The sequence below is a fragment of the Rhamphochromis sp. 'chilingali' genome, assembly GCF_963969265.1.
Source record: "Rhamphochromis sp. 'chilingali' genome assembly, chromosome: 5".
Taxonomy (NCBI): domain Eukaryota; kingdom Metazoa; phylum Chordata; class Actinopteri; order Cichliformes; family Cichlidae; genus Rhamphochromis; species Rhamphochromis sp. 'chilingali'.
Window position 1 is genome coordinate 6,344,592 of NC_137932.1, and position 27,236 is coordinate 6,371,827.

Below are 27,236 nucleotides of genomic sequence, written 5' to 3' on the forward strand. Positions count from 1 at the left end.
GCGAGTAGAAAATTACTTTTATTTCACTGGATTCTCGGAAAAAGTTGGATATTGAAATACAAAATAAAGTGACTGTTCGACATATACACGCCCTTAACACTATATAATTTAAAGCGGCACTGACTTTAAATTACAAAAAAAAACCAATTAATGTTTGATATGTCGTTGGATTTATTTTCCAGCCGTTAAAACCTCAACCCCCCCCCCCCCCCCCCCCCCCAAATAAATAAATAAAAATAAAAAAACATTAGAAGTGAGACTGTAATAGTATCCCATGCTATATAGCATTCATGTTGTGGTTTTCAATGATAAGGCTAAATCAAGTTAATTTCATGGTGTTATCACAATCTGGGGTCTGGGGCATTCATTTTGACAGATTTATCTGAAGCCACGCCTAAAGTCCTGATGCTGGTGTTGTATTGGCAGGGAGCACAGCGCACAGGACCGCATTGGCTGTTTTTTTCTTCTTTTTTCTTTTTTTCATAAGGGTCCCAAACTACACCGAGATTTGGAATATTACGTTATAGTCCTACAGGAAGATGGCGACTGTCATTCATAATCCTTTGAAATCGTAAGTACATTTCTTTTTTGTTATTATTATTTTAACGAAATTACTGCATCGTGTAAGATGAATGTAACGAGCTATTATGACTGTATGGGGATTACACGCGCTTTTAAATAAGTCTAACATTTAACACCTTTAGTATATACTTGGGCAGTCTCCGTATCTTCAGGTACCGTTGCCTAGTTGCTGTATTGTGCAATACGAATATAAAAGCATGCACTTATGCACGGTGTGCGAACGGAAAACATCACCAGTCCGCGCGCAAATGACTACATTCAGTTTCATTTATGCATAAAGTTGCGGACATTCCACTTTTAAAAATAAATAGAATTAAAAAAAAACCTCGTCTGTCAGAAGTTTGCCTGCGCTCCTTGTCGGGGATATTTGTGTAGTTAATATAATGCAAGTACTGACACAAAGCTCCCACTGCGCGACTCGTGCTTGTCTGAGCCTGACAAGCTCACGCACAGCAGGTTATTACATTAACTTTAATTTGTGTGCGTGGAGGAATAAACTGCTTAAAGCCGATCTTGGCGGTTTGAAAATGCATTTGTAGAAAAATAATGTATATGAGCATGGGTTTAAAAAAAGGTTAATGGGATGTGATCCTAAGTAGAGTAAAGATTTAGGGGATAAAACCAACTTTCATTATATCACAGAATGCATGTCCCCCCCGCCCCTGCTGCTGGCTGACGGCAGATGTTTACCACTGGTCATGTGGAATGCGCAGTGTTTGACAGTTTCTTGTGCAAGAGGCAAGTGTTTTATTAATTTGAACGGAATGCTGCTGCGGGTCCCTTAAAATAGATTCTGAAATGATGCTCTTATTTTGTAGAGCTCTTTATTGTTGTTGTTTTTGTTGTTGTTGACAAACAGAAACATGTCATACATGGTTACTGTGTGGAGGAGGGGGGGGGGACTTAATGCTTCTGTGTTGTACCGAAACAGATTAGGCTGTAGGGAATGAAGGTATATGTGTTTGCTTTTGTGTGCATGTAGAGCAGCAGATTAGAGAGCGTCCCAGTATTTCAGTGTTTCGCTGGGTCCATCTGTTAACGGAGGTACACGTAAAAAAAAGAAGAAAAAAAAAGAAAAAGACAGGCTGATGCTGGGGCAGAGGGAGGGAGGGAGTCCCATCTGCCCTTTGCATGCAGCAGGGCTTTCTCAGATAGACACCCCCCACCAATCTAATATCTGCAAAAAAGGGAAAGCGATATGCATATGGACACAGGACCCCACCTACCACAACAGACATACTAGTATAAGCTCAGAGCAAAATATGAGAGGCAACTGTAATGAAAAGTGTATGTCAAGTGTAATGTGTTGGAATGTAAGACCCAATATCAAGTAACATGTGAGTTACAACCTTGGGAAGTAAAGTCGCGGTCTACGTTTTAGACAGAGTCTACTGTGTTTGAAACAAAAGGCCTTACTTCTGAGTCGTACTCAGGATGTGGCACGTTAATAATGCGCGCTCAGTGAGGACGTGGTAATAATCTAGCCTGCTCTCTTGTCAGTGCCCAGCTCTGACAGATGAATTATAACCATAAGGAACATGGCAGTAAATATGTCTGGCTTTGTGGACTCGCTCGCTCATGTTTAGCAATGCATATTTTCCTCGACTGACTCAAATTCTCATTTTCAAAAAGACTTTTGGTAATTGAATCCTGGGAGGCCGGGTGGGATAATGAGAAGCCGACATGAGAAGTATTCAAATAAGCGCTGCGATTCATATGTAGAGATGTGCATATCGCGCCTGTTACCTTCTTTCATTAGAGTTGGATTTGTAAATAAAAACCAAAGAGCTCAGGTGGGATGTGGATTGGTTGTGTTTGCACAAGGATTGAGAGAACTTGAACTCAGATTAGAGGAAATGTAAGAGAGATGTAGGGTTGTCAGTGTGTTTGGGGTCGTGGATTTTTATTGTGAGGTTTTTGGTTTTTTTTGCATGTCTGCGTAGACGTGCGCCCCTCCCCCAGTTCTTGTGAGAGGGAGCGTGAGTGAGTGATGGAGGTGGGTGGAGGGGTGTCTGTCTGGCTGCATTTAGTCCTGCTGCATACATTTATACTACACTCTGAGCGCTGGGTTGAACCCTGGCCTTTGTCTATCCGAGCTCAGGGAATGGGAATAGAATGGTTTCCAGGCACAGACAATTAAATGGACAGGAACATTTTTTTTTAAATGGGAACCTCCAAGCAGTGATCAATGCTTTTTCTTTTTTTCCATGTTCTGCACATGGAAACATTTTTCTCTCTCTATGGGTATATGTGAGACTTTGGAGAGCTGAGAGATAAGCATGTGGTATCCTTTACAATACAAAATAGAATCTTTTATGTTGGACAAACATTTTATCCTCCACATTTCCTCCAGTAATGCTCATGCTGAGTTGAAATGACGTATGGGTCAAGCCATGTCTACACCTTCCACTCCTTCACCTCTCCTGACTTCTGGTGTCTCTGGTCCTCCACCCATCCCTCAGCAAAACAACAGCAAGAGCATCTAATTCAGGGTTTCCCCCCTTCTGCAACACCCTTTCCTCTTCAGCTGTTTGCCCTGCCTCTCTCCTTCTTCCCTCCACCTCAGACTGCACTTTGCACCTTTCCCTTTTACTCCCTTTGTGTGTCTGTTTGCGTACAGGCAGGAGTGTGTGTGTGTGTGTGTGCATGAATGTGCTCGTGTGTACGGTCATTTGTGTGTTTGGGAGAAAAATGAGTGTGACAGGATTTGAAAGGGAACACGTGTGCCCCAGGACATATCGAATCCCCACCCTGTACCCCGCCACCCCCTTTCCCTCCCATTCTGCCTCCTTGGCCCCTCCTCCTCCGTCTCCCTTCTCTATGCTTCACACTGCTCGACCTACAAAGTGCTACACAAAGAAGCCGATCAGTACCCACATGCTGTTGCCCCGCTTCACACATCCCCCTAGGGCTCCTACTTACTCCTATACTGGATTTGATCTCCTCTGACCATCTTTTGCTCAATATGTGGTTAACCTCCAGCATTCCCTAATGCTATTAACTTTCCTTCGAGATGCTGTGTATATGTTGTACTGTCCAGCACAGTCTATTAGAAAGATGCATCTGTGTAATGTTACAGAGATCATCCTAATTACTGTATTGTGAAAGCATTGCCCATACAGCTTTCCATTACCTCTGACTTGCGTCCAGGCACACAACATTTAAACAGTTCTGCATGTTTCAGGGCTCCACCTCTAAAGTATTTGACACAGTCTCTTTTGCAGGATTGTTCAGTTTTCCTGTAACTCAAGACTTTTATCTATTGAACTGCAAATGCCACAACTGTACTGTACTGCGAAGTGGAAAAAATATTTCAGAAAACATGCCATACTGTTATAGTCCATGACATAAGTCATCATTTAATTACCAATCAGTGAATATACTGCTCCAATACAGTACAGAAGCTGCTCATTTAAACTATAATTAACAAAAAACAACAATAAAAACAAAAATTGCATGCCATGGTCTGTATTGATGAACCGCTTATACTCCTATATGTGAATAACAGTATTGGGTCACCTGTACACGACACCTGCTTGACCATGGAAAGCCTGCCGTGAAGCTACCAGTGCACAGTCTTTGTGATGATGTTAATGTCAGATAAGGTCTGAAACTCTGAATTTACTGAGTGAGCAGATTGTTGGTAACTTATGAGCCTCATCAGTCGATGACCTCGCTCTGTAACATTACATCAGGGGTCGGCAACCTTTCTGATGATGAGTGCCATCTAAAATCTCCTCAGAAGTCAATGTGCCATATGATTGCATTAGCAATAAATTTAATAACGCTCTATATTAACAGTTACAGACTATATAGAAAAACTTTATAGAATGATATTTGTTCGCAGATGTTTGCAGCTATCAGCAAAAAGTTATCAGCTATTTTGAAACAAAAAAAAGACACTTTTTTATCCATAACAAGAATTCAAATGAACTGTAAAACAGAAAATGCAAATGCTATTTATGGTCTCCTCACAACAATGATAAGAAAAATAACATGTGTATCTCTGTTAATACAGAGACACACATGTTAATGTGATCTATCCTCTCCCACTCAGAGGCACAGGTCCCCGAGTGTCCAGCATTCAGATGGCTACCTGAGGACACTCTTCGTGTGAGAGAAAATCTGCTCACACAGATATGTAGAGCCAAATACTGTCAATAAGGCCTCTGTAATTTTCTAAAGACAGTTAAACTTGTCAGGTAGTGATGTCCAGCAGGTGAAAATGCAAGCTCCATGAACACGCACAGCTGTGGATTCCAGTATTGTTGGTATATGTATGATTTCTATACATTTTACGTCAGATAAAAACTTTGGTTGTAAGATTCAGATAATTATTTAATAAAAGCCAGACACTTTAAATGAGAATAAGAAAGAAAAGTATTTCTTTGTGCCCCACTTTCCCTGTTTGTGCCCTACCTGGAGCCCTGGCAAAACTTTTCTAGACCCGCCCCTGCACAATTACCAGCTGTCAGCTAAATAGAAAAGGATCCTGGTGTTATTTGTCTCTCAGAAACAGTTCATAACTTCCCTTCAACTCATTCATGTCACCTAAAAGGTAAACCTGTTTCTCCATCACCTGTCCAGCTCTGATGATTCAGTAAGGACATCTCCTGGTTTCATCTTCATGTTTCCCTCTCACCACATATCCAAACCGATATCATGACCAGAAGCTTTACGGCTGTGGCTCCAACAAACATCAGCTGATACTAGAAATTAATATTAAATCAATTCTAACAACAGCTGATCAAGCTTAAACGTGCTGCTGAAAAGACACAGAATAACTCCAGCTTTGTGTCTTTTCTTTCATTCTAGCTGAAGTCCAGGACAAACTGTGTTCCTTTTCAGCTCAATACGAAATGCGTAATATTTTCTCTGAATATGTGACGATTCTGTTTTTTACAGGACGGTTGGCAACTCTACTAACTAACCTTATGAATAAAATAAAGTTCACTATCAGTAACATCATAGCACCCACCCAGGTGTATAGAAACTCCGTCATGCTAGCTAGCACACAGTACGAGTTATTGTAACTGACTGTAAAGTCAGCACAACGAAAATAAACTACACCTAAACTTGGTGTATATCTGACCCAGATAGACTGCAGGTCATAACTTCTTACCCAAAGTTCAGTTCACCTGACACTCGGACCTGCCTCCCATTTCCCCTCATCCACTTGCTGGCCTCTGGGAGCTGCGCCATAGCCACCACCAAACAACTGAGTTATTTTTACACACCGGCCAGCATCTGGCCAATCCACCACCTTTCATTGTTTATACCATTACCGTTACATCTTGCCTGATGGCCAGTCCAGCTTGTGCCATCAGTTAACCCTTGGCGTGTCAGCTGTGGCAGGCGTGTCCAGGGTTGCCGACCCCTGCTTTACATGGTCTGCCACTTCATGCTGTGGTTGAGTTGCTGTGTTCCTTAACACTTCCACTTTGCAATGCTACATGCTACTACAGCACCACGCTCAGATTCAGTAAACTCTTTATTCTTTCAGTAATGTTTGTGGATAGGTGTGTGATTTTATACCTGTGGCAACTGGACTGAAAATGCCAGAAATCAAAGATTAAAAGGTGTAGCCCAATACTTTTGTCCATATAGTGTGTACTAAAAACCTGGCCTTGTTGGCCTTGATGACTGATATCCGCCCAGTTTATAAACTAGTGTGATAAAGAGCTGCCTACATCTCAAAATTCCAAATAACTGTAGTGAAAGAGCAACAGTTTAATCTGCTATGCATTCACACCTGCAAACATGCCTGCCCCCAGACACACAAACGCTCCGTCCAAAAGCAGGCTCAGACAGTTTAATATGCTGTAATTAGGGTCTCATTTTGTGGTTAAGAATTGGAACTATATTAGTCGGTGCTTGCTGGAGTTCACCTACAAAAAGCATTTTTGCATGTTAGCAGATGCAATAATTTCTCATATTTGTGTTCAGAAGAAAATCAGCCCATTAATTTTACCATCCATTTTCTTCCACCTGTCCAAAACAGAATTGCGGGAAGGGGGCCTATCCCAGCTGTCATAGGGCAAGAGGTGGGGTACACCCTGGACAGACTGTCAGTCTATGGCACATGACACTTTTCTTATTTTATGTGACCATTCATAATGTCGTTTTGTGAGTTTATTTATTGCGAAAAATTGTTAAACTAAGCACTAAAGTGCTTTTAACTTTTACAAGCCAGTATAACTCACCCTTGTTAAATTAATGCAACTTAACAATTAAGCTTAAAGTTGAATCAGATGACCCTGAACCATCCCGTAGTTATGCTGCAGGGGCATAGGCCTAGGCTGTTGGGGGCTTCCCATGATGCACTGAGCACTTCTTCTTCGCTTATCTGTTTTCACTCTCTGTGTGTTTATATACCACTACTGCATTTAATCATTAGTTATTATTAAACTCTTGCTCTGTTTCTCATAGTGTGTCTTTTGTCCTGTCTCTCTGCTGTCTTCTCTTTCCCCTCACCACCAAGTGGTCGCGGCAGATGGTTGCCCATCCCTGAGCCATGAGTTTCTTCCTGTTAAAAGGGAGTTTTTCCTTCTCGCTGTCACCAAGTGCTTCCTCATAGGTGGTCGTGTGATTGTTGTTGTGAATTGGCACCATATAAATAAAATAGAATAGAATTTATTTTTTCAAGTCAACAGGTTTGGATAATAAGTAAAGGCAGTTTATCACACATGGGAACGAAAGTGTTAAATGTTCACATTTGAGAACACAGGTCTAAATTTTGGGGGCCAATTTTTTTTCTTTTTGTGTTAAAAATGCAAAGACTATTAAAAACAAAGCAAATAATCGGCTGTGAGATACAGTAGCACATTATAGCAAACTGAGATGGGATCAAAACACCAAGAAAACAGAGAGTCTTGAGAGATTAACACAAATGTGAAGAGACGGATGACAGTGATTTATTTTGCTGTTGATGAGTTCTTTCAGTGGCTAAATATTCAATTCACCGAGGAGGAAGAGAAAGTGACAGATACGAGTAAGACTGATGAAGAGAAATGACAGGAGATATCCAAACACAAAGGCTGATTAATGGAGCCTCCACCCCCCTTGGCTAAGGACTGAGTACCACATTAAATATTCATAACGTTCATTAGCCCTTTTTGGACTTCCTTCTCTAGCATGTGTGCGTGTCAGACCCTGTTTGCTCGCCTTGAGCTGAATGCAAATGAAATTAGCCCCTCAACTGTTCAATGATGTCTCCCTTTAACTGTGATACATCATTAATGGGTACCTGTGAGGGCAATAGCCCCTGATGTCCAAACACAGAACAAAGGATGGGATTGAAATGTTCTTTACCTCTGTAAGCTTTTACCGATAGACCTACCTGCGCCTATAGGTATAGAATGAAATAGTGATCCAAGACCAATGAAACCTATACTGACTGTTGTATACACAGCTCTTTTGTGCCAGCATGGAATGAGCTGAAACAGTCGTAGTGGTGCACACAGACACAAAAACACACTTAACAACTGCAGATTCCATCAGTATCCAGGAAGCTGGTGTCCAAGAGGAATGCGTTCCCTGACATGCAAAACTCGCCTTACATAAGCTCCATCAGTGCACTCAGCCATACAGTTAACTCACGGTTGGAGCACAGAGCAATTGAGGATAGTCAAATCAAGTTTGGGTAAGAATGTCTCAGGACACGCAAGCCGCAGACAGAAGTCTCGGAGGCATCCTCATACACTATTTACTCTCACGTAATGAATACAACACACAGACAAATGCACAGCAGGCAAACGAGCTGTGCACGAACACTCACTTACGTAAGAGTTTATGAAGCCGCCCGGGGAGGTTATGCAGACGCTTTGTTGTCGGAAACGGGACAGAAACGTACAGGCAATATGGGATGACACGGGGGAGGGAAAAAAATGAGGGAGGAAGGATGAGGAGAAATACCCGTAGGTACACACACACACACACACACACACACACACACACACACACACACACACACACACACACACACACACACACACACACACACACACAATTCAATCTAGCCAACTGATAGTGACAGCAGAGATAACACTTTACCTCTGGGAACATGAGTTATGTGACAGGAAGTCTCTTCTGGAGATTTGGATTTGAGTGGATCACTGTGACTGCTGGTCTCATACTGTAAAAACACGTGTCACAAAAAGCACCAGCTGCATCCCTCATTTCTGGAGGTCTCTGCACAAAAACCTTAGTCAACATGAAGAGAATTATTCCTGATATAAACGAATTCCAGTCCACAGTCACCAGCAGATTTGAGTTAGAGAAATCTATAACACAAACAGCAGTTTGACTTATATTTGTGGACTTATGGGTATCACTTGTTGGACTGTTTATTGCCTGGTAGCAATCTTGGAGTTTCTGCTGGCTGCCTGTTTCTGAAAGGAGCTGCTTCTCTCTGACATTAATCCAAAGTCATTTTTGTAGCACTGTGGATTAGATTAAATATACTTTTGATAACAATTAATTCTCTGTCAGTGCGCCCCAGGGTGGCTGTGGCTACAATGTAGCTTGCCATCACCAGTGTGTGAATGTGTGTGTGAATGGGTGGATGACTGGATGTGTAAAGCGCTTTGGGGTCCTTAGGGACTAGTAAAGCGCTATACAAATACAGGCCATTTTACAATTCACAGTGAGCTTTGATGGGATTTCAGTGGCATTTCTGCAATTATCATTCCTTAATAACACGAATAACTAGAGTTAAATGTGATGATTTACCTGAAGTGCGTGTGTCAGGCAGTGCTGTGCATCCAGATATAGGACACAACAGTCCTTTGTATGTTTCCAGACATGTGATATGTTTTCCACTAGGACTTTTTGCCTCCCATAAAAAGCCATTTCTGTTACTGCATTTACATTCTACAAAACTATACCCTCTAAAGCTAATTGTTGGGCTAAATTTTGAGAGCCAAAAAGGTCACCAAGCAATTAAAGGTACAGATTTGCATGATTCCTTCTACACTGTGACGTGTGGTCAAACCCAGTAAAGAGGGTTCTGGGTTTAGACGAGCCTTTGTTCTCCCTGCAGATGCAACATGTGGGGAGTAAAACAAGGAAAACATCCTTGTCCAGATGCACCAGTATAGCCAAAGTTGAGGTTCACATTTAACAAATATGAAAAACATGCAGCTGCCATTTGTTCTACACATGTCCGATTGTTCAGTTTTCTCTCTTCCTATTCCTATTTATGTCCTCTTTGCTCTTACAAAGTAGGCACCCCCTTCTTACTTCTTATGTGACACTCACCCCCTCTTTTCCTTCATCTTATGCATGCACTACCTGGTTCACGCTCCACTGCTAGTCACTCCACTTCTTACCCTTCTCCCTTCCCACTATCCATCCCTCCTTCCTTCACCCTCTGCAACCTCCATCTCCAAACACTGCACATCTTTGTGAGATTCAGTGTGACCAGAGAGCTGGTCTTTGTCCAGCTTGGCATTCTTTACATATCTGTGCGCAGTATCCACAGACCGCCTGTCTTAGCTTGGCCAGTCAGAGAGACGGGTGATAGGCAGCCAGATAGACTATGATATGTAAATAAACAGAAAAACTGACGCTGTTCTGCTGCTTTCAATATGTTCCAGCCTAGCAACAGAAAGTCCTTGTGGCATTATGGAAAACAACCTCCTTGACACTAATTATGCTGCATTGGATTAAATGATCAGGGATTTCATGCTAAACAGAAAAGTCTCTTTTACATGTGTCTCATTTAAGAAAGACTTAATCATTAAGGGAAGCAAATAAATCTTGGTTTGTTCTCTCTGACTCTAATGATCTTAGCTGCAGAAATCCTGCTGTGAGACTGGGACTGTGTAGGTTATTGATGGTTCACATCCTGATTTGTATCCTCTTATCAGTCGATGCACATCTGTTTATAGCACATCTGTCGTGTGGACTTCATTGTGGCACACTTAGTCATCTACAAATTTGACAGCATGAAACATTTCATCTCCTAATCATTTCCTGTTATATTTGTCCTCACTGTTCTAATGCCAATCACTTTCAGTTCAGCTGCCTTTATGCTGTAAAGCCAGAACAAGTTTTTGTATTATACTAACACCCAGCTGATATCCAATTTATACTAGTGGCGTTAAAGATCCACAAATGTTAGCATTTAGTTAATAAGATATAAACAGTTGTTGTGAGTGACTCAGTAGCCACATATAATGCATTTAATTCAGATGTTGAATGAATGGGGCAGTTGATGTAGAAGTTAATGCTAACAAACCTGATGGATTACACTGGAATCAAAGCTGTGTGTGCCTGTTTTCCTAACATGTTCTTCGTGTTTCTCTGTGGACAGGCTTGGCGACCAGTTCTACAAGGAGGCCATCGAACACTGTAGGAACTACAATGCCCGACTCTGTGCAGAGCGCAGCGTGCGCATGCCCTTCTTGGACTCACAAACCGGTGTGGCACAGAACAACTGTTACATCTGGATGGAAAAGCACCAACGTCAGCCAGGTGAGAAACACCGCAAAGGTTGAAAAATGTAGCAAAAGTTATTCATTCATTAAGTCTGCATTTGGAGATATCTGCATTTTTTTGCTTCAGGGAGATGATTGATGTCACTCTCGTTTAAAAATTCAACATAAGGCTACAGCTACTGGCTGCAGCACTGAATGCAAACAGTAGTAAAAATGTAAACTTCTAATCTGTACTGCCACTAGTGTGGATTTTTTTAGTCACTAAATACAGTATGTCATATGTAAAGACCTGATCAGGCTCTATTCACGAATAAAAAAATAAAAATCATTCTTGAGTAGGTGCACCATTTAACTCACTGGGTTAAACAAATAACCCATATGCCATGAGGCTAACGCAGCAGCCCAGACTTGAAACCGCCCCAGGCCATTTGGTGCATGTCTTCCTCTTACTAAAATAAATCAACTAAAAAAATATCTTGAATAAAGTACCTGGGCTATGGTTATACCTCTATAGCTACAAGTTGGCAGATATTAGAGCCCAACCAATTTATCAATGAGCCAATATTTTCGGCTGATATTAGCCTTGGTCTGATCTATCAGTACTGACATTTTTACCATCTGATAAATGAATACTTCAAAAAGTGAACAGACAGGAGAAACGGCTTTTATTTTGCATAGTTTGTCCAGAGGGTGCTCTGCAACATCCCTATCAGGCTCTCAGCAGACTGGGCAGTCACATTTCCCTAACAAATGTTAAGGAAATCTGTTCTTGTTTTGTGTGTCTGAAAGAAAAAAATATCGACCAACATATCAGATTATTGGATTTTTAAATCACTAAATATCAGCATTAGTATTCGTCTTAAAAATCCTGTATCATCGGTGTCTAGGAGATATTACATATCAACTAACTGAACTTCATCAAATCTTGTGAGTGTAGTTTATGCTTTGTGTGACATGGCACACTATGTTTATAATAAACCTTTTTTTGGCCAATAAAGCTACAGTAACTCTTTTTGGAGCTGAAAGAACTTAAACTAAAAAAAAAGACTTTAAAAAGAACCACATTATTTGTTTGCTTTTGGGATCTGAATTATGATTTTGGCCAGAAAGAAGTTACTTTCTCAGATTTAAGAAAAGAAGGAAGAACAGCTCCCTTGACTTGACTATGAATATACAAACAGTCAGTCTACAACTCACTCACCGATACAGTATATCTGCTAACAAAAGTCAAAAGTCTGAATTACTGCTGGATTAATTTTTTGGCCAGAAACAATCACTCCTCAGGGAATATTGAAATGAGCCTGCCAGGAAACCAGTGCAGACTCCAGGAAATGACTGTGAAATATAGCATGTTAATTTGCGAGCTTTACAAGTTCTGGTAGGTGAATTTAGAGCTGGGCTAGCTATTAGCTTTTGCCTTCCAGTTTTTACGCTAAGCTAAGATGAACAGCCTCATGCTGGAGCTTCATCTTCACTGCACAGGCATGAGAGTGGTATCAATCTTCTTGCCCAACTCGCTGCAGGAAAGTTAATAAACATATATCAGAAAACACTGATAAATATGAATTAATGGATTTCCTCCATCAGTAAAAAAAAGTCTGCCAGCTCATCTTTTGTATATTCCCCGAGTTACTGTTTGCTGATTTATCCTTAAGCAGTTAGAATGCATTGTGCACATCTGGTTCTTCTGTAAAGGCAAAGGGAACAATCTGCTATTTACTGGGAGCTGGACACAAATAGCCTGCTCTCCATCTTGTATGCAAAGCCCTTCAGGCCACACCCTATACTTTGTGGCAGACCTAAGTCACATTATATGCATTTATTCTAGGTTTATCCCTCCCCCTCCATCTCTTGATTTTTATTCACCGCTCATGCAGACTTAAAACCCCTGTTTTTCATCTCTCCCTCCTACGTGGCTATTGGTGGAATACGATTAGGGTTTGAGAACAAACAGCATTTGACTGGAAAAAAGTAAAACTGCATCTTCTCAACATTAGCATACTGATGTATCTTTTGGTACTTCTCAGATAAATGTCATTAAAAGTCTTCAAAGAGCTGCAATTTTAGCTTGCGAGTGATACATAGTCTCTAGAATTTGATCACAAGAGCTGGACCCCTCTGAATATATGGGGTAGTGCCTGAGCACTACTGAAATCATATTGCAACATATTAAGTGTCAGGAAAGACCAGGTCTCTGTGTGCATTACTGTGTTTGTGTGTTGCAGAGCTCAATGCAAGGTTTGTTAAAATGGTATGCTTGCCAGTGGTTGTTAAAATTCTTCCTGTGTGCCTGTGTGACTCTCTGTGTGTACATATATATGGATACATATGTGTGTATGTGTGTGTGTTTCCAGGCCAGGCAGCAGGACAGATGTATACCTACCCCGCTCGTTGCTGGAGAAAGAAGAGGCGACTCCACCCTCCCCTGGATCCCCAGCTCCGCCTGTGTGAGCTTCGACTAGGTGAGACAAACAGCACAGCCATGCAGTGAAAGTCAAGACCCACAGTTACGCAACGGAGCCTACTTTAATGCATTTTATTTTATTTATTCATGCCGTCACATAAATACATCTGTTTTATTTGTGGCCTCTGTGCTGCTGGGTATCTGCATGTAGCTATTGCGCACGCTTGCTGTCTGGCCATCTGGCTCGGGTTAGCTCGTCTCTCCTACCAGGTCTCCAGGTTCATTTTCTCCCTGGAATCAATGCCGCCTCTCTCTCTGTTCTGTGGCTATAGGCGCACATATGCATAGGCACACAAATACCCCCCCCCCCCCCCCCCCCCCCCCCCACACACACACACACACACGACTCTTGCTGCCCTTTGCACCACAGAAGCACCCTAACTGGGCCTCTATAATCATTTGTCCATGAGGCATAACAATGTAAGTGAGTCCTATGAGGTGGAAGTGTGTTCTCTCTTATGAGTGTGTGCATCCATGCATGCATACAGAGTGTGTGTTATAACGGGTGGGTTGGGATTTTAGCAAAAGGAATGCCCCCAGGAACCTGTGAAGGAGGGGAATGAAGGCAAGTCTTTGTTTCTGCTTTTCTACTCTATTGTTTCCCCTCTTGCTGTCTTCCAGATGCAATCTAATACTCTGGAGCTTTCCGCTAAGAATGACTTGCTTTGCTTTCAAGATGAGGACAGAGAGTCCTTCTGATGAGGAAAAAAAAACAACAAGAAAAAAACAAAAAAACAAAAGCTACAGCTAACCAGCTCATCAACCAACAAGCTTGCATAAAAACAGAAGAAATTAGAGAAGGTAACACTGTAGTTAAAGAGGCATGCAAAACTTTCGGACGCCGAGAGTAGAAGTGCAGAATTCTTGTCTTTTGTTTTTGAGATATCCTATTGTGTAGTTTGGACCAGATGTCTATCATAACAAAACAGAAGAATGTGAATTCTCCCCTCGTGGGCTTTTGCAAAATGCTTTATGTTTATTTAATGCTTCCTGAGCAGAGAGGTTTGTCTCTGTGAATACACAGAAGCCATGCCACATATGAATTCCTTGTTCTTGTAGAGTTTCGCTTTTCCTTTTTCACGTCCCAGCTCATGTTAGGGTTTCAGGAACCATTTTTCTGTCCTCTCAACTAGTCTTCTATATAGCAGGTTAAAACAAAACACATGAGATCTGTGTAGAAGCCAAGATATCCTGACTGTGAAGTCACTATCAAAATCTCACAAAGCAACTCAGCAGCATCTTTCATCGGGACCACTTCTTTCAAACATCCAGAAACCTCTTTCTGTCACCTATTTTGATCCTCCAGAGGGAAAAAAGGTGTTGTGCAACTGCTTTCACAGGCTGAAGATGAGTAAACTGGACTTTACATGTGAAATTATTGATGCACACCTAAGAATTTAAATCCAGGCAACTTGTGCATGCATGTATTAAATGAGGCAATGTGTTCTTTAGCCCCAAAAAAGAAGGTAAAGACACGAATGAAGGACAATCTAGAGGAGGAAAGTGGGTTTCATGTACAGGAAGGAGGTTGTCAAAAGAGACCAAAGTAAAGGACAACATGTATGTGCTGGGGAGGGGAGGCAGAGTGGTGGTTGAATGAAGAAAACACAGAGGCAGTGCAAGCACAAAGTCATAGCATACAGAAAGACAAATGAGAGGAGGAGGAAGAGGAGGAGGGAAGACGCAGAGGTACAGAAGCTCTGTATTCAATAAGTGTCTTACATCCTCAGCAGCTGTGCTCGCTCCCTGCTTTTCTTATCATAGCCTTAGTTTCATTCGGCTCTCATCCTGGTATTAGAGATGAAAGGAGAGGACAAAGAGGCAGGGCTGCTGCAGCAAGTTCGTCTCTGTGGAAATGAACAGAGCAAAAGCAGGAACGATGAAGGAGATTAGATAGGGGGAGAAATAAAGAAGAATGAGATATATGAGAAATATTACAGGCTTAAAAGCAGTGAGTGTTTTTTAAAAATATATGTATTTGGCTAATTTCCTTCCCATAGCACGCTTGTCTTATCTTTTATTGATGTTGGATCTGGTAGCCTGCTTTTCATTATTCCCAAAGCTCCCTCCTTCCTCATAAAACCTCGTCCACCCCGATGATAATCATTAAACTCTGTCACCTACCATCTGTGCTAAATTACCACAACTGCACCTCACATAATAAAACGATAAATAAAATAAATGGACCAGACGACCTGTTAACGAATGACTTTGAGGCATTTAGGCAAAATGTAACTAAATACACGTGTAAGTAACCACAGAGCTTCTTTCTTCTTTCTTCTTCCTCTGTATTTATAGGAAGATATATTTACTTTTAAATGCCGTCACTCTATTTTTCTTTAATATCATCATTATATGATTTTATCTTACCAGCGGCAGCCTGGAGAGCACAGGCCGACATGAGCTGCATGGCTCACAGGCGACTTCTTATGGTGGAATATATGTTTTCAGTTTAGTAGCTTAATCTAGCATACTACAGATAGATTTGAGCATCACTGTGGTTCTGTCAGGAGATTTATACTGTACAGTTGTACTTGTAAGTGTCGAGAAGCACGAGGTGCAGTGTGAAAGGATGCATTCACATAAGAGCTTTACTTATAGCAGCCTTACACCCCAAGTGCTCCTTTCTGCCTGACCACAGGTTAACAGCTTTTAGCCACTTTAGTACGAAATGCCGGGATGAAAAAGTGGGATTAAAACACACAGGTTGATGCACACTTGCCTTGCTATACACAGACACATACACATGCCACCTCAAGTGGTCTTTGTTTCCTTTTTGTCATTCCCTCCTTCGCCTTCTCTCTTCAGAAGCAGAACTGGCTCCAAAGCGTGAGGGGGCACCGGGGGAGGCCACAGCCCTGGAGGCCCTACTAAGGGGGGACAACCTGCTGGAGAAAAAAAACAACCTCAGTAAGGAAGATGAGACATTGCTAGAAATACAGGTATGGTTAATAAGATAAGGAAGATTAGTATATGTCACCAGTAGGGGTCCCTTTAACTTCATGTATGCGTCTCATTTGACATCTTATTTGGCCAATGCCCGAACTCCACTCTTCTCTGAGGTGCAGCCAGTGTAAAGACATGGATTTTTTTTTTCAATAAATCACAGCAGCATCTCAAGTTTTGTTTCTCCACCAACTTTCCCTGAAAATTGGCCAGGTAGATTTGATGTCTTCCTGCAACAAATGACAATGAAAACCCCCTGACAAGTAAATCAAACATTAACCAGGAGAATTGTAAATATGTCTGTATCTATATATTTCCAGCTTCCTGAGACCTAATGCTACCTCTGTCTAACCCCTGTCTTTCTGTTTGCATTTGCACTCTGCAGAGAGTACTTGAGGCAGAGGAAAATGGGGATGGCTTCCATGACGATGAAGACTTTGAACTCGATACTCCGAAGAGAAAGAACAGAAACAGAGGCAAAGTGAGTGTCGAAAGCAAAAACAGGATTTATATATGACGGTGTGTGTTTTGAATTGTAATGCAATACAGAATACAATACAGAAAAATTGTCACATTAGTACAAAATCCAAATAAGTTAAGACTCAACACCACCATCAACCTGAAAGCAGAATACTTTACCAGCATTATAGGATACAGTAAGCTTTTTTTTTTAACTTGTGTTGGAGGAAATAAATGGATGATCACGAGTGTCTTGTGTATCCTTTCAGAACCGAGGCTCGAGCCGCAGAAGGGCAGAACCCGTTAACATCGAGGACCAGGATAAACCTTATGTCTGTGACAGTAAGGGCAAAGAAAACTTCATTCTTTGTACATGTACCATCCTGCAATCGGTGCGATTACAGTCACTGTGTTTTCTCAGAGCAGAGATACTGTGTTCTCCTGAGATCTGGCTGTTAAGAGAAAAAACACGTGTATCAATATATATATATATATATTTTAAAGCCCTCTCTCTGTTGCTAAGAGCAGTCCTCTGCAGCATGAAGAAAGAGTTTGCTGTTAATCCAGACCTGACCAGCATGCCACTTTCGTACTTGGACAGAATTCCTCAGTAATGGATTGCCGCGGGAATTGTGGCTAGAGATACTGACTGAGCCTCAGACAGATGAATTTCATCCTCGTTTTTGTGTCTTGTTCTGTCTTTCCGATATTGTTTGCTTTTGTGTCTTCTCTGTTCCAGATAGATACAAACAAAAGTATAACTCAAAAAAGGCTGAAGAAGGTATCTTAACCTGTCTCCATCTTGTCTTTCTAGGAGCTTCTTGAGCTGTCTTTATGAATGGCCTTTTTGCTAGTGGGCATTTGGCGTCCTTGACTGACTGAATGCTAATGCTCTGAATATGTGCAATGCTTTAATTGCTTTAAGGTAGTCTAGGCATCCCTGTGCAAGCACTGCATGATGCTAACAGTAAACCTAATGCCTCAATGCTTGCTTGTTGCAAAGCATGCGCCAACTGATGCTTAAACACCAGCTCATCTAAGGGGTGCATGCTTAATAGGTTTCTCTATAGCTGTGTGCGATTCTTAGATAAGTGTTTGCACTGGTTTGATTTATTTCTATATATTTGAAAATAGAATTGATTGGTTAATTGTTGTTAAGGCTGAAATAGCTGGATCAATAATGCACCAGAGAGCTGTGTAATGAGAAACGTCTATAATGGCTACAAGGCCAGTGTACCCATGTAAAAAATCCTAAATGAACATGAAAATATCATAACAAGTCTAGGTCAGCGTTAAAAGTTTCAATAAACTTGCTTATAAAATACTTCTATGTATATATAGAAATATAAATAAATGAGATGATTTTTCTTTTAAGTCTTTGTCTTTCTTTTAACTTTGCTATAGTTCCACTTATTTACCTTAGGAAACATTTTCTTAGCAACAAATAGTTGTAGTTATTTCGCAGATAGAGGTTCCGCCTTACCGTCTTCCACTGACTCTCTAGGTGTTCACAGCAACTAACTTAGACCAGTGTCATACACTGATGTTTTCACCTGACAGTGTGCAGTTTTCATGGTTTTAACTTTCCTGTGATCTAAAAAAAAAAATCTGTAGTGTGTGGAAAGCGCTACAAGAACCGGCCTGGCCTGAGCTACCATTACACACACACTCACCTGGCAGAGGAGGAGGGAGAAGAGGAGAAGGAACCAGAGATGGCTCCGTCTTCTCCTCAGAGTTCAGAGAACCATAAACGTAAGTTGCTGGCTGGTATTTAATCATACTGATTAACGGGATATTTCCAGGTCACAAAAACTTGCACTTACTTACGAAAGCTCAGACTGAATGGAAGCTCGTGGACCATTCCCCTTATTTCTCCTGCTAACAGCTCAAAAGGGCCCTGATGGTGCTGTTATCCCCAACGACTACTGTGACTTCTGCCTGGGAGACCAGGACTCCAACAGGAAAACAGGACAAGCAGAGGAGCTGGTGTCCTGCTCTGACTGCGGACGTTCTGGTGAGTCCTCACTTACTGGTCATAGATGGTTTATGTGAAAACCTGAGATTTTGTATTTGCCTAAGCACTAATTGATTGAATTGCAATAGTTATATAATCCCTCCAGTAGACTTAGTAGAAAAAAGTGAATGCCATATTAGTGATTTCAGTAGGACAGCAAGAAGGCGTACTAAGAATGTGCCCATTCACTTTTCTGCCAAGAGTGACATGAAAGTATTGATACAACTCATGTGTCTGTTCATATACAGTTTGCACCATCTAAGCTTAACACTAAGTTAATGGGGACCATTTGTGCTCATTTCCAGCTGTATATTTTTATTCATTGTCTGTACTAAAGTAGCTTTGTATCATTCGTATTTTAGAATGAAAATTGTTATCAAACACTGGGCCTTTATGCCACCTCTTAGTTCATCCTCTGCCTGAAACAACCCACATTATTCCTTTTACGACCATCGTTCCTTTAAGCCAACTTTCTTCCAGTTGGCTTGTGTTTTGTAACCTGAAGGTTTCAGCAACTTGTGGGAATGGCTACTGTGCTCACAGCCAGATTTGTGTGCCTGCTAATAAAGTTTCTAACGAATGTACGTAACTCTAAGAAAACTCTGTACGTATGTGACAACAACAGCTCAGTAACTGGAGTTTAACTGGCTTTCCTAGTTGTTTTCCAACTTTGTTCCCACTGACTTAAGTGGAAAGACAATAAAATTTCTCAAGTGGAAACTATTTTTTTTATTAGTTAAGCGTAAATACTGAAGTATGAGATTTGATACCATGCATAAGGTTAGGTTTTATGCATCTATTACATGGTGTCCCTGGTGGGTGATGAGCACTTGCTTCACCCCCTGAAAGTCCCATCTGTTCCAGCTTTGCCATTACTGTCCTCCACCTGGTGGTCTTAAGCCTGCCCCCCTCTCCATAAGCTTAGGCTGCCCATGTGCTGTTACCTTGCCATGGAGGGTAGGCATGAGCACTTGAAGCTATATTGTTGGGAGGGTTTAACCCTGGCAAGGCATGGCAAAAACAGCACATGACCCTTTGTGTTTGGGGCTAGGCATCGGCTAACACCTCCATCTCATAAAAACTCCAGCAAGTTACAGAAACTTTCATGAGAACACAGTACACTTAGGTTAGCTTAGTCCAATTTAAAAGGAACAGTTAGCCTCGTTTGGTTCAGAGATAACAAAATCTCCTTTTTGGTTTTTAAACAGATTTAAAAAACAAAACAAAATGTGAACTTTAGGTGTGCTGGTAAGATGTTGTTACCTCATGAAAGAGCCTGTAACCCCACCGCTCCTGCCCGTTCTACATTTTTATGCTAAGCTAAGCTAACTGCCCTCTAGCTGTGTGTGAGTTGTATCAATCACTTCATTGATCTCTCTTTGCAGGTAAGAATGACAGTGGAGATTTTTCAGAAATGTGTTGTCTGCTAGACTCATACTTTACTTTAAGTCTTACTACACATCTCATTTTTGTTTCTCTTTACTTCCTTTTTGTCCACGATCTTGTTCATGTGTATCTCTCGCTTTCTTGCGATGTTTATCTTTGCCACACAGATTTAAATTGTGTTTCTCTATCGGCCACAGATGTGATGCAGTTTAAAAGTTTGCATCAAATATAAAGGAATAAATTACACACATATATTTAGGAGGGAGATGAGGGGAGGTACATGTTGTTACCCAGTTTAATGTAGTCCTTCTATATTTCAGAACAAGTTCCCCAAAAATTCAAACAAATCTGTACCTTCAGGTGATAATGTAGATTTAGATGCTTTTGGTGTGCAATAAAAGCTTTCAAGTGTCTCTTCAATGGGGTTGTCAATGAGCCTTTCAGATCATAAGAACTGAGAGCCAACCACAGGAAAGAATCATACGAATTTGCAGAATCTGCCGCTTGCTTCCATCCTGCATGCTTCTCCATGTCAGCCTCGTTCATCAGTAAAGACCTCTGCCTTTAGACAACATGCTTTCACTCTTTTGTTGCTCAGTTTTCATGCATTATCCTTTGGCACATGTGGCTGCATTTTTCCCCCTTTTTTCCCCCCGTTTTGTTTCCCACACTAGCCGAAAACGGCATCTGCTGGATATCTCAGCAAAAAACCTTTGGTTGAATCATTTCAGCAAGCAAGATGTTGTCTTACTACGGTAGAGTGTGCTAGAACAACTGGGAGACTGTGTGGCCTTGTCTGTGTTGCTCTGATGCTGATGTTTTCATGGTAGCTGGAAGAGGAGGAGCGAAGAAGGATGGGAGGAAGCGGAGCACTCTCGAAGAATTGTTCGGCAGCGCGTCAGACAGCGAGGCCTCCACGTTTCATGGCTTTGAAGATGCAGAGTTGGAAGATATTTCGTTCTCAGACAGTGATGTAGTTGCTGACAGCTAATAATGGGACAACTTGACTAGCTGAGCCTTCTGCCATTAAAGTTTTAATTGAGGGAACAATGAAAGACTCATGAGGCACATAATGGACCGCAGAAAACCACAGTGAAGACATTTCTGGAAAGTGTCTTGGAAAGGATGCAGGATATATATTCACATATGCTTCTGCTTGGGAATTTGTTTCTCATGGACACACTAACATATATTTTTTTACCATCCTCGTGGATTTTTCAACAGTTGAGCCATTTTCCATTTTTCATAAACAAAAAAATAAATAAATAAAAATGTCCTTACATTTGACTTTGCTTGCATCAGATAATCAATATAACAAACTATACATCTTTGCTACATGCCACTTAAATCTGGACCAAAAACGTTGATAGCGCTGTGGACTACGGACTAAGGAATTAAAAACATGACTTTTCCATGGTAAAATGAACACGTGACATGGGGGAGGGAGGCACTTGGACTCTCAAGTCACTCCACTAGCTAAAGAGGACAGTGAGCAGCGAGGTAAGAGCCAGTCACCACTCCATTGTCCATTTAAGCCAACAGGATGTCTGTTAAAAGTGTCTCAGCGGATTTCTTCTCAACTGCAATTCCTTAGAGTAATTTGTGAGGACGGCAGTAACTCAAATATCTACACAGGTCACATTCCTTGTTATTTTACCCATGAGGCTTAGAGGGATCAGTGCGATCAGTGTTTTGGGCTTCTTTCCCAGTCCAGATATATGTCAGTTCACCCTTGCATATGGCTCATTGATACCCCATTGACACCAGTGTACTTATGACTGTCCTCTCATAACTGTGATGATGTGGGCAGGCTACAAAAAACAATGTTATTAAGGCAGGCAACAAGAGGACCACTTTACATATTTCTTTTTGTGTTGTCATGGTTGTAGTTTTACCAGAAGAGGATAAAATATGTCTCGGCTGTGTTTAACTGTGCACACATGATTCCATGTGTTTTGTTTTCATGTCATATAATCACTTGCTGTATACACTGTCAACACTGTCATAGAAGACAAAGACAGAGAAACACGCAGCCATCTGGGTGAAGAGTCAAATCCTTTTTTTGTGTGTGAACTAGATCACATTAGAGGAAATATTTCACAATGTTAGCCAAGTCATTTTATATATATATAGCACATTTAAACACAGCAGACATTGGTCAATGTGCTACACAGCAAGCAGCTAAAACGAAATGTAACGCATTTGGATGAACTAAAAACAATTTAAAGGCAAATGAAATGAAAGTTAAAACATAAAAAGCAAAACCACCTGGAGAGCGGCAAAAGGACACACACTGGCCACTTTATTAGGTACACCTGGTCAACAACCCGGTCCAATATGTAAATGATAAAGGTTTTTATATAGGGATTTTCTAATCTACCTGAGTAGAGCAGAAACAACAACATGCTTTTCTATCTAACATTCATACTCTGTTGGATGCTTCAGAGAGCAACTCTGGGTTCATTATTTTGTCCAATTTGGCATGCAGACTGGAGCAGCCGGGAATCAAACCAAAAACCCTCCAATTAGTGGATGACTTGCTCTACCTGCTGAGCTACAGCCACTCCATTAACGTAGACAACACAACCAGCTAAAGTTCAGGAAGACAGGGGATTAAAGTGATCTTGAATGCGCCATGTTTGCTGGTGCCAAACATGGTGCATGGTGGGTATTTCAGAAAGTGCTGATCCACTGGGATTTTCCCACACAGCCGTCCTAGCCATCACACAAAGCATCAAACCATGAAACAGACAGATTACAACAGCAGAAGACCACACCAGGTGTTACTTCTGTCAGCTAAGAACAGGAGAGTTAGGGTAGAATTTACATGACTTTACCAAAATTGGAAAACAGAACCATTGAAAGAAACGCTGCCTGGTCTGATGAGTTGAATTCTGCTTGGACATTCAAATGGGATACTTTGGTCCCCTTAGTACAGTTGCCATCTTATTGCCAAACATGTTCATGCTTTTAAGACCACAGTGTACCCATCTACTGATCCAGAAGGATAATGTGCTGTCACAAATTGCTAATCAGTGATCGGAGTTTGTTTGAACATGACAATGAACTCACTGGCCTTCACAATCACCAGACAGATGGCCAGTGTTAAAATTAATTCAAAACACGTAACTGTTACTGGGCAAAGCTGCTAGGTGAGTCACAAAATAAGAGAATAAGAATATAAAGCTAGAAATCAGTTTAACAGATCCACTTTAAAATCACTCCAAAACAGTTTGTAAACTTTTTTTCGGCAATCCACTTCTCCTGCCCCTGCTTCCCTTTGTCTTTGTCTCATCGTCCCGACACAGGTCATCCGACATGTCTGCAGTTCACTGAGAACATGATGCAGGCCGTCAGGACATACCAGTGGCAGTGCATCGAGTGCAAGTCCTGCAGCCTCTGTGGCACCTCAGAAAATGATGTATGTATCACAGAGGAAAACCTTGTGCCAACCTTTGTGTCTCCAGAAATGTCGGCTCTCACTTTGAATTGGCTGTGAAGCTGTGGAATGACCTTTCACCAGCTTGTGTGCAGCCTATCAGAGAAATAATACATATTAAATTATCTGTGTGTAGATATAGAATTATATGGAGCCAAGTACGCAAAAAAATTTGAAAGTCTGTAAAAATTAATTAAGATTTTAATTTTATATGCAATGTGCAACCAGCAAGCCCCTGTTTTATAATGTATTGTATAAAATAATGACAGTGACTGTGTGTTCATGCAGGACCAGCTGCTGTTCTGCGATGACTGTGACAGAGGATACCACATGTACTGCCTGAAGCCACCGATGACCCAGCCTCCTGAAGGTACCGCAGCCGAAAGCCACTCTGACAGCTTTTAGTGTACATCAGTGGTGCTATATTATTATATTATATGTTTGAAAGCTGCTACAGGCAAAGTCTATATATGGAAAAGATTTCAACCTTTCCTTCTCTCCTCTCTGTACAGGAAGCTGGAGCTGTCACTTGTGTTTGGACTTGTTAAAAGACAAGGCCTCAGCCTATGGAGAAGCATAAAGGACACACATTTTTTAAAGCACATGTAAACACAATATATATATATTTGTACAGATGCACTTACTGTTTGACATATACTTTCTCCCAGATACAACCCAACACACACACACACACACACACAATACCCACAGATACACACTCCGGTGCATTAGCAGGCTCAGGGCTTAGTTTCCCGTGTGAGGCTCAGAGATCCTCTACCTCTCATAAAGCCAAGCAACACTCACAGATGCAAATGCCATACGCCATCTTAAGCGTAAGTCAGCTAACAGCAGATCTGCTGTTCCCTCGTTTCTCTACCTCACCTCTCAGCAGACAGCAAAAAGCAAAAGCAAGATTGATAATGGCCAATACGGTGTAGAACATATGCATGTGAAGTACACGTTTATTTTAACTGCATTTCTGCATGTTTTCCCCCCTGATTTGGATTTATTTGAGTATGATTTGGAAGGTGTTTCTCCTAAAGTATTTGCTGAAGCTGCATCACTTCCTTCCCTTGTAGCTTAAGTTCTCCAGTGGGGGAACCTTGAGTGAGTTTGACTAATGTTTGTTTAGATTTCTCCTTCCAGCTCTACTCCTCTGCTATGTTTAGACTTTACAGTGACATTCCCACTTTACATCTGGACAGACTCAGTATTAGTTATGCCATCTTTCACAGGTTTTGTCAAGCTTGGTGAAATTTATATCCTGCGTTAAGAGGAAATGGGGCGATAAAACAGCCTCCACTATCATTCCCTTTGGAGCGTAGTGACTTTATAGCCACGTCTGTTTTTCTGTATTCGTTCAGTTACCAGGATACTGTGGTGCTCAGTAGGACACCTTACTAATGGTGAAATACTTTAAAAAGTAGAATTAAAAAATTATTCATCTAAATTTCATCTGTAAATCTGTGGTTCCCAAACCTTTTCTATCACCTACTTCCCAGCCAAATTATAGACTGATTGCATTTTATTAAATAAATACCTGAAATTTCTCATTAAAAATAAAATTTTACATCTTCAGTGAGCTAAGAATACAACTTCATACTTTATTTGACTGACATGTCAATGAGCCAGAGCTACAGGTTTTCTTCTCAGTAAATTTTGACATTAACCTGAATATCGTTAGCCTTGCTAGCATCAGAGCACACTTTTGTTCTTTAAACAATTCCTTATTAATCCTTCTGTTTTTTATAGTTAATTTGAAGGGAACGCTTGCAGTGGTAGATTCACATATCACAGTTTAAACAATTTATTTTCCTACACTTTTGCTGAATTTGGTTTTTGTCTGAAAAAATAACTTCACTAGCAGCTGCTGCTAGCCAGCTATTTCATGCTAACTCCATGAGTTGATTGAACGTTTTAAGCTATTCAGCCCACTCATTTTAAAAGAAAAAACACCAAAAAAAGGGTTTAATCAATACCATCATGCCTACAAAGCCACAACTAAAACGCTGAAGCTAAGCTATCAATTTATTTTGACATAGAAGGTAAATGGATATGTTACTAATGACAATAATGAACATCTTCTATTTAGGAGCAAGGCTTAATTAAAAATGATTTCTGTGAAAAAGGTTCAATAACTAGCATTGTGATTTTAGCCTCTAACCATACATCATATCTTTAATTGGAGATTGATTATAACTCTTCATCAGACAGCAATCCAATCCATTTCTTATTATACTCAAGTCTTTCAGTGTTGCCTGTCCGGTTAAGTGCTTAGAAGTCCAATGCTGTGGACTGGTCAGCAGTAAGTAGTTGCTCTTTCTAAGCTTTGATGGAACAGCCTTTATTTTTTGAAAAATGTTCAGCTTTTATTGTTTCACTCTAACTACCCATACATACACAGGTATTTTGATAAACATAGCCTTTTCTATGCATTTTGACCTTTCATCCAAGGCACTGAAAATGGGAGCTTCGTCCAGGGTGAAGATTTTCAAAAAGTCACGTTTCTTAGTTTTTTTCCAGATTTTGTCCACTCTTATCATCTTTTTTTTTATATCAGACTTTGCTTTCTGCTAGTTTTTTTAGGCTCCATATTGTCTAACATTTCTATAAGGTCAGGTTTATACCATCACCTGTTGCTTTGGCAGCATGCTCTTTCATTTGGGTGAAGACATCTTTCAAAATGAACATCCATATAGAGGGCCTTTCCAACAGTTTGGGAACCACTCGTGTAAATTTTCCAATGCAACGTGTTTATAATGAAACCTTCATACATTATTATCTCTCAAGGAAGCAGCATATACTGTTGTGTCCTGTGTTTTGTATGCAGTTAAAAACAGAATATATTCTGGGAGTGCTGCATTTGTACAGCTGTGTGAATAAGGTTAATGTTTACTTGGTTCCATGTTAGACTGAGCACTAAAATCTGTGAAAACTGTTTATATTATGAAAAAAAGTTGACTCTCAAAAACGAAACACCTCAAGAGAAGAAATGAGAAAAAGAGAAAATGATCCTCAAAGTACACATAGTGTGCTTCTCCTGACAGGATATCACATTTTGCATTTGTGTTTTGTGTTATTATGTGTTTGTATTTGATAACACGTTTCCACTGACAATCATGAGGTAGCATAGACACATTATTAACACACTGAGGGTTTCACTGTGCTTTTCTCTGGTGAGTTTTCAATATCATTTGCGTCTTCCTTACACAAATGTCATGTACGGTGTTTTTGGGTGGGGAAGAGGGGGTGATGCCATCAACTACAGTGATCCAAATGTGTGATGTTTTGTTAAAATAAATGTTTCATTATTGTGTTAAAATAAAGAGCTTGATTCTTGTTTGCTTGTATATTAAGCATATAATGAAAATAGCCCGGTCAGTAGCAGACATGTTTCCAATTTCTCCTGTGGGAATACTCTCTCATTCCAGTGAACTGTTTTACATAAACTGACAATTAGACATTGAAGTACTAGCCAAGATGACTGTGTCTAATATGAACATGTCC

At 40.8% G+C, this 27,236-nt stretch overlaps 1 protein-coding gene across 3 annotated transcripts; it reads left to right on the forward strand.

Moving 5' to 3' along the window:
* The first annotated feature begins 445 nt into the window (after positions 1 to 445).
* Positions 446 to 27,050, forward strand: dpf3 (double PHD fingers 3). Of its 3 annotated transcripts, XM_080881873.1 has the most exons (12): positions 446 to 571; positions 10,898 to 11,058; positions 13,376 to 13,483; positions 16,294 to 16,427; positions 16,817 to 16,912; positions 17,160 to 17,232; positions 17,630 to 17,671; positions 18,505 to 18,642; positions 18,776 to 18,904; positions 23,599 to 23,711; positions 24,018 to 24,099; positions 24,242 to 27,050. In XM_080881873.1, the coding sequence occupies exons 1-12, from the start codon at positions 540 to 542 to the stop codon at positions 24,307 to 24,309; spliced, it is 1,176 nt and encodes a 391-aa protein (XP_080737999.1). In that variant the 5' UTR covers positions 446 to 539; the 3' UTR covers positions 24,310 to 27,050. The 3 variants fall into 3 exon arrangements, with proteins under 3 accessions (XP_080737999.1, XP_080738000.1, XP_080738001.1); XM_080881874.1 differs by lacking the exon at positions 17,630 to 17,671; XM_080881875.1 differs by lacking the exons at positions 23,599 to 23,711; positions 24,018 to 24,099; positions 24,242 to 27,050 and adding an exon at positions 21,121 to 23,590.
* Positions 27,051 to 27,236: the final 186 nt, after the last annotated feature.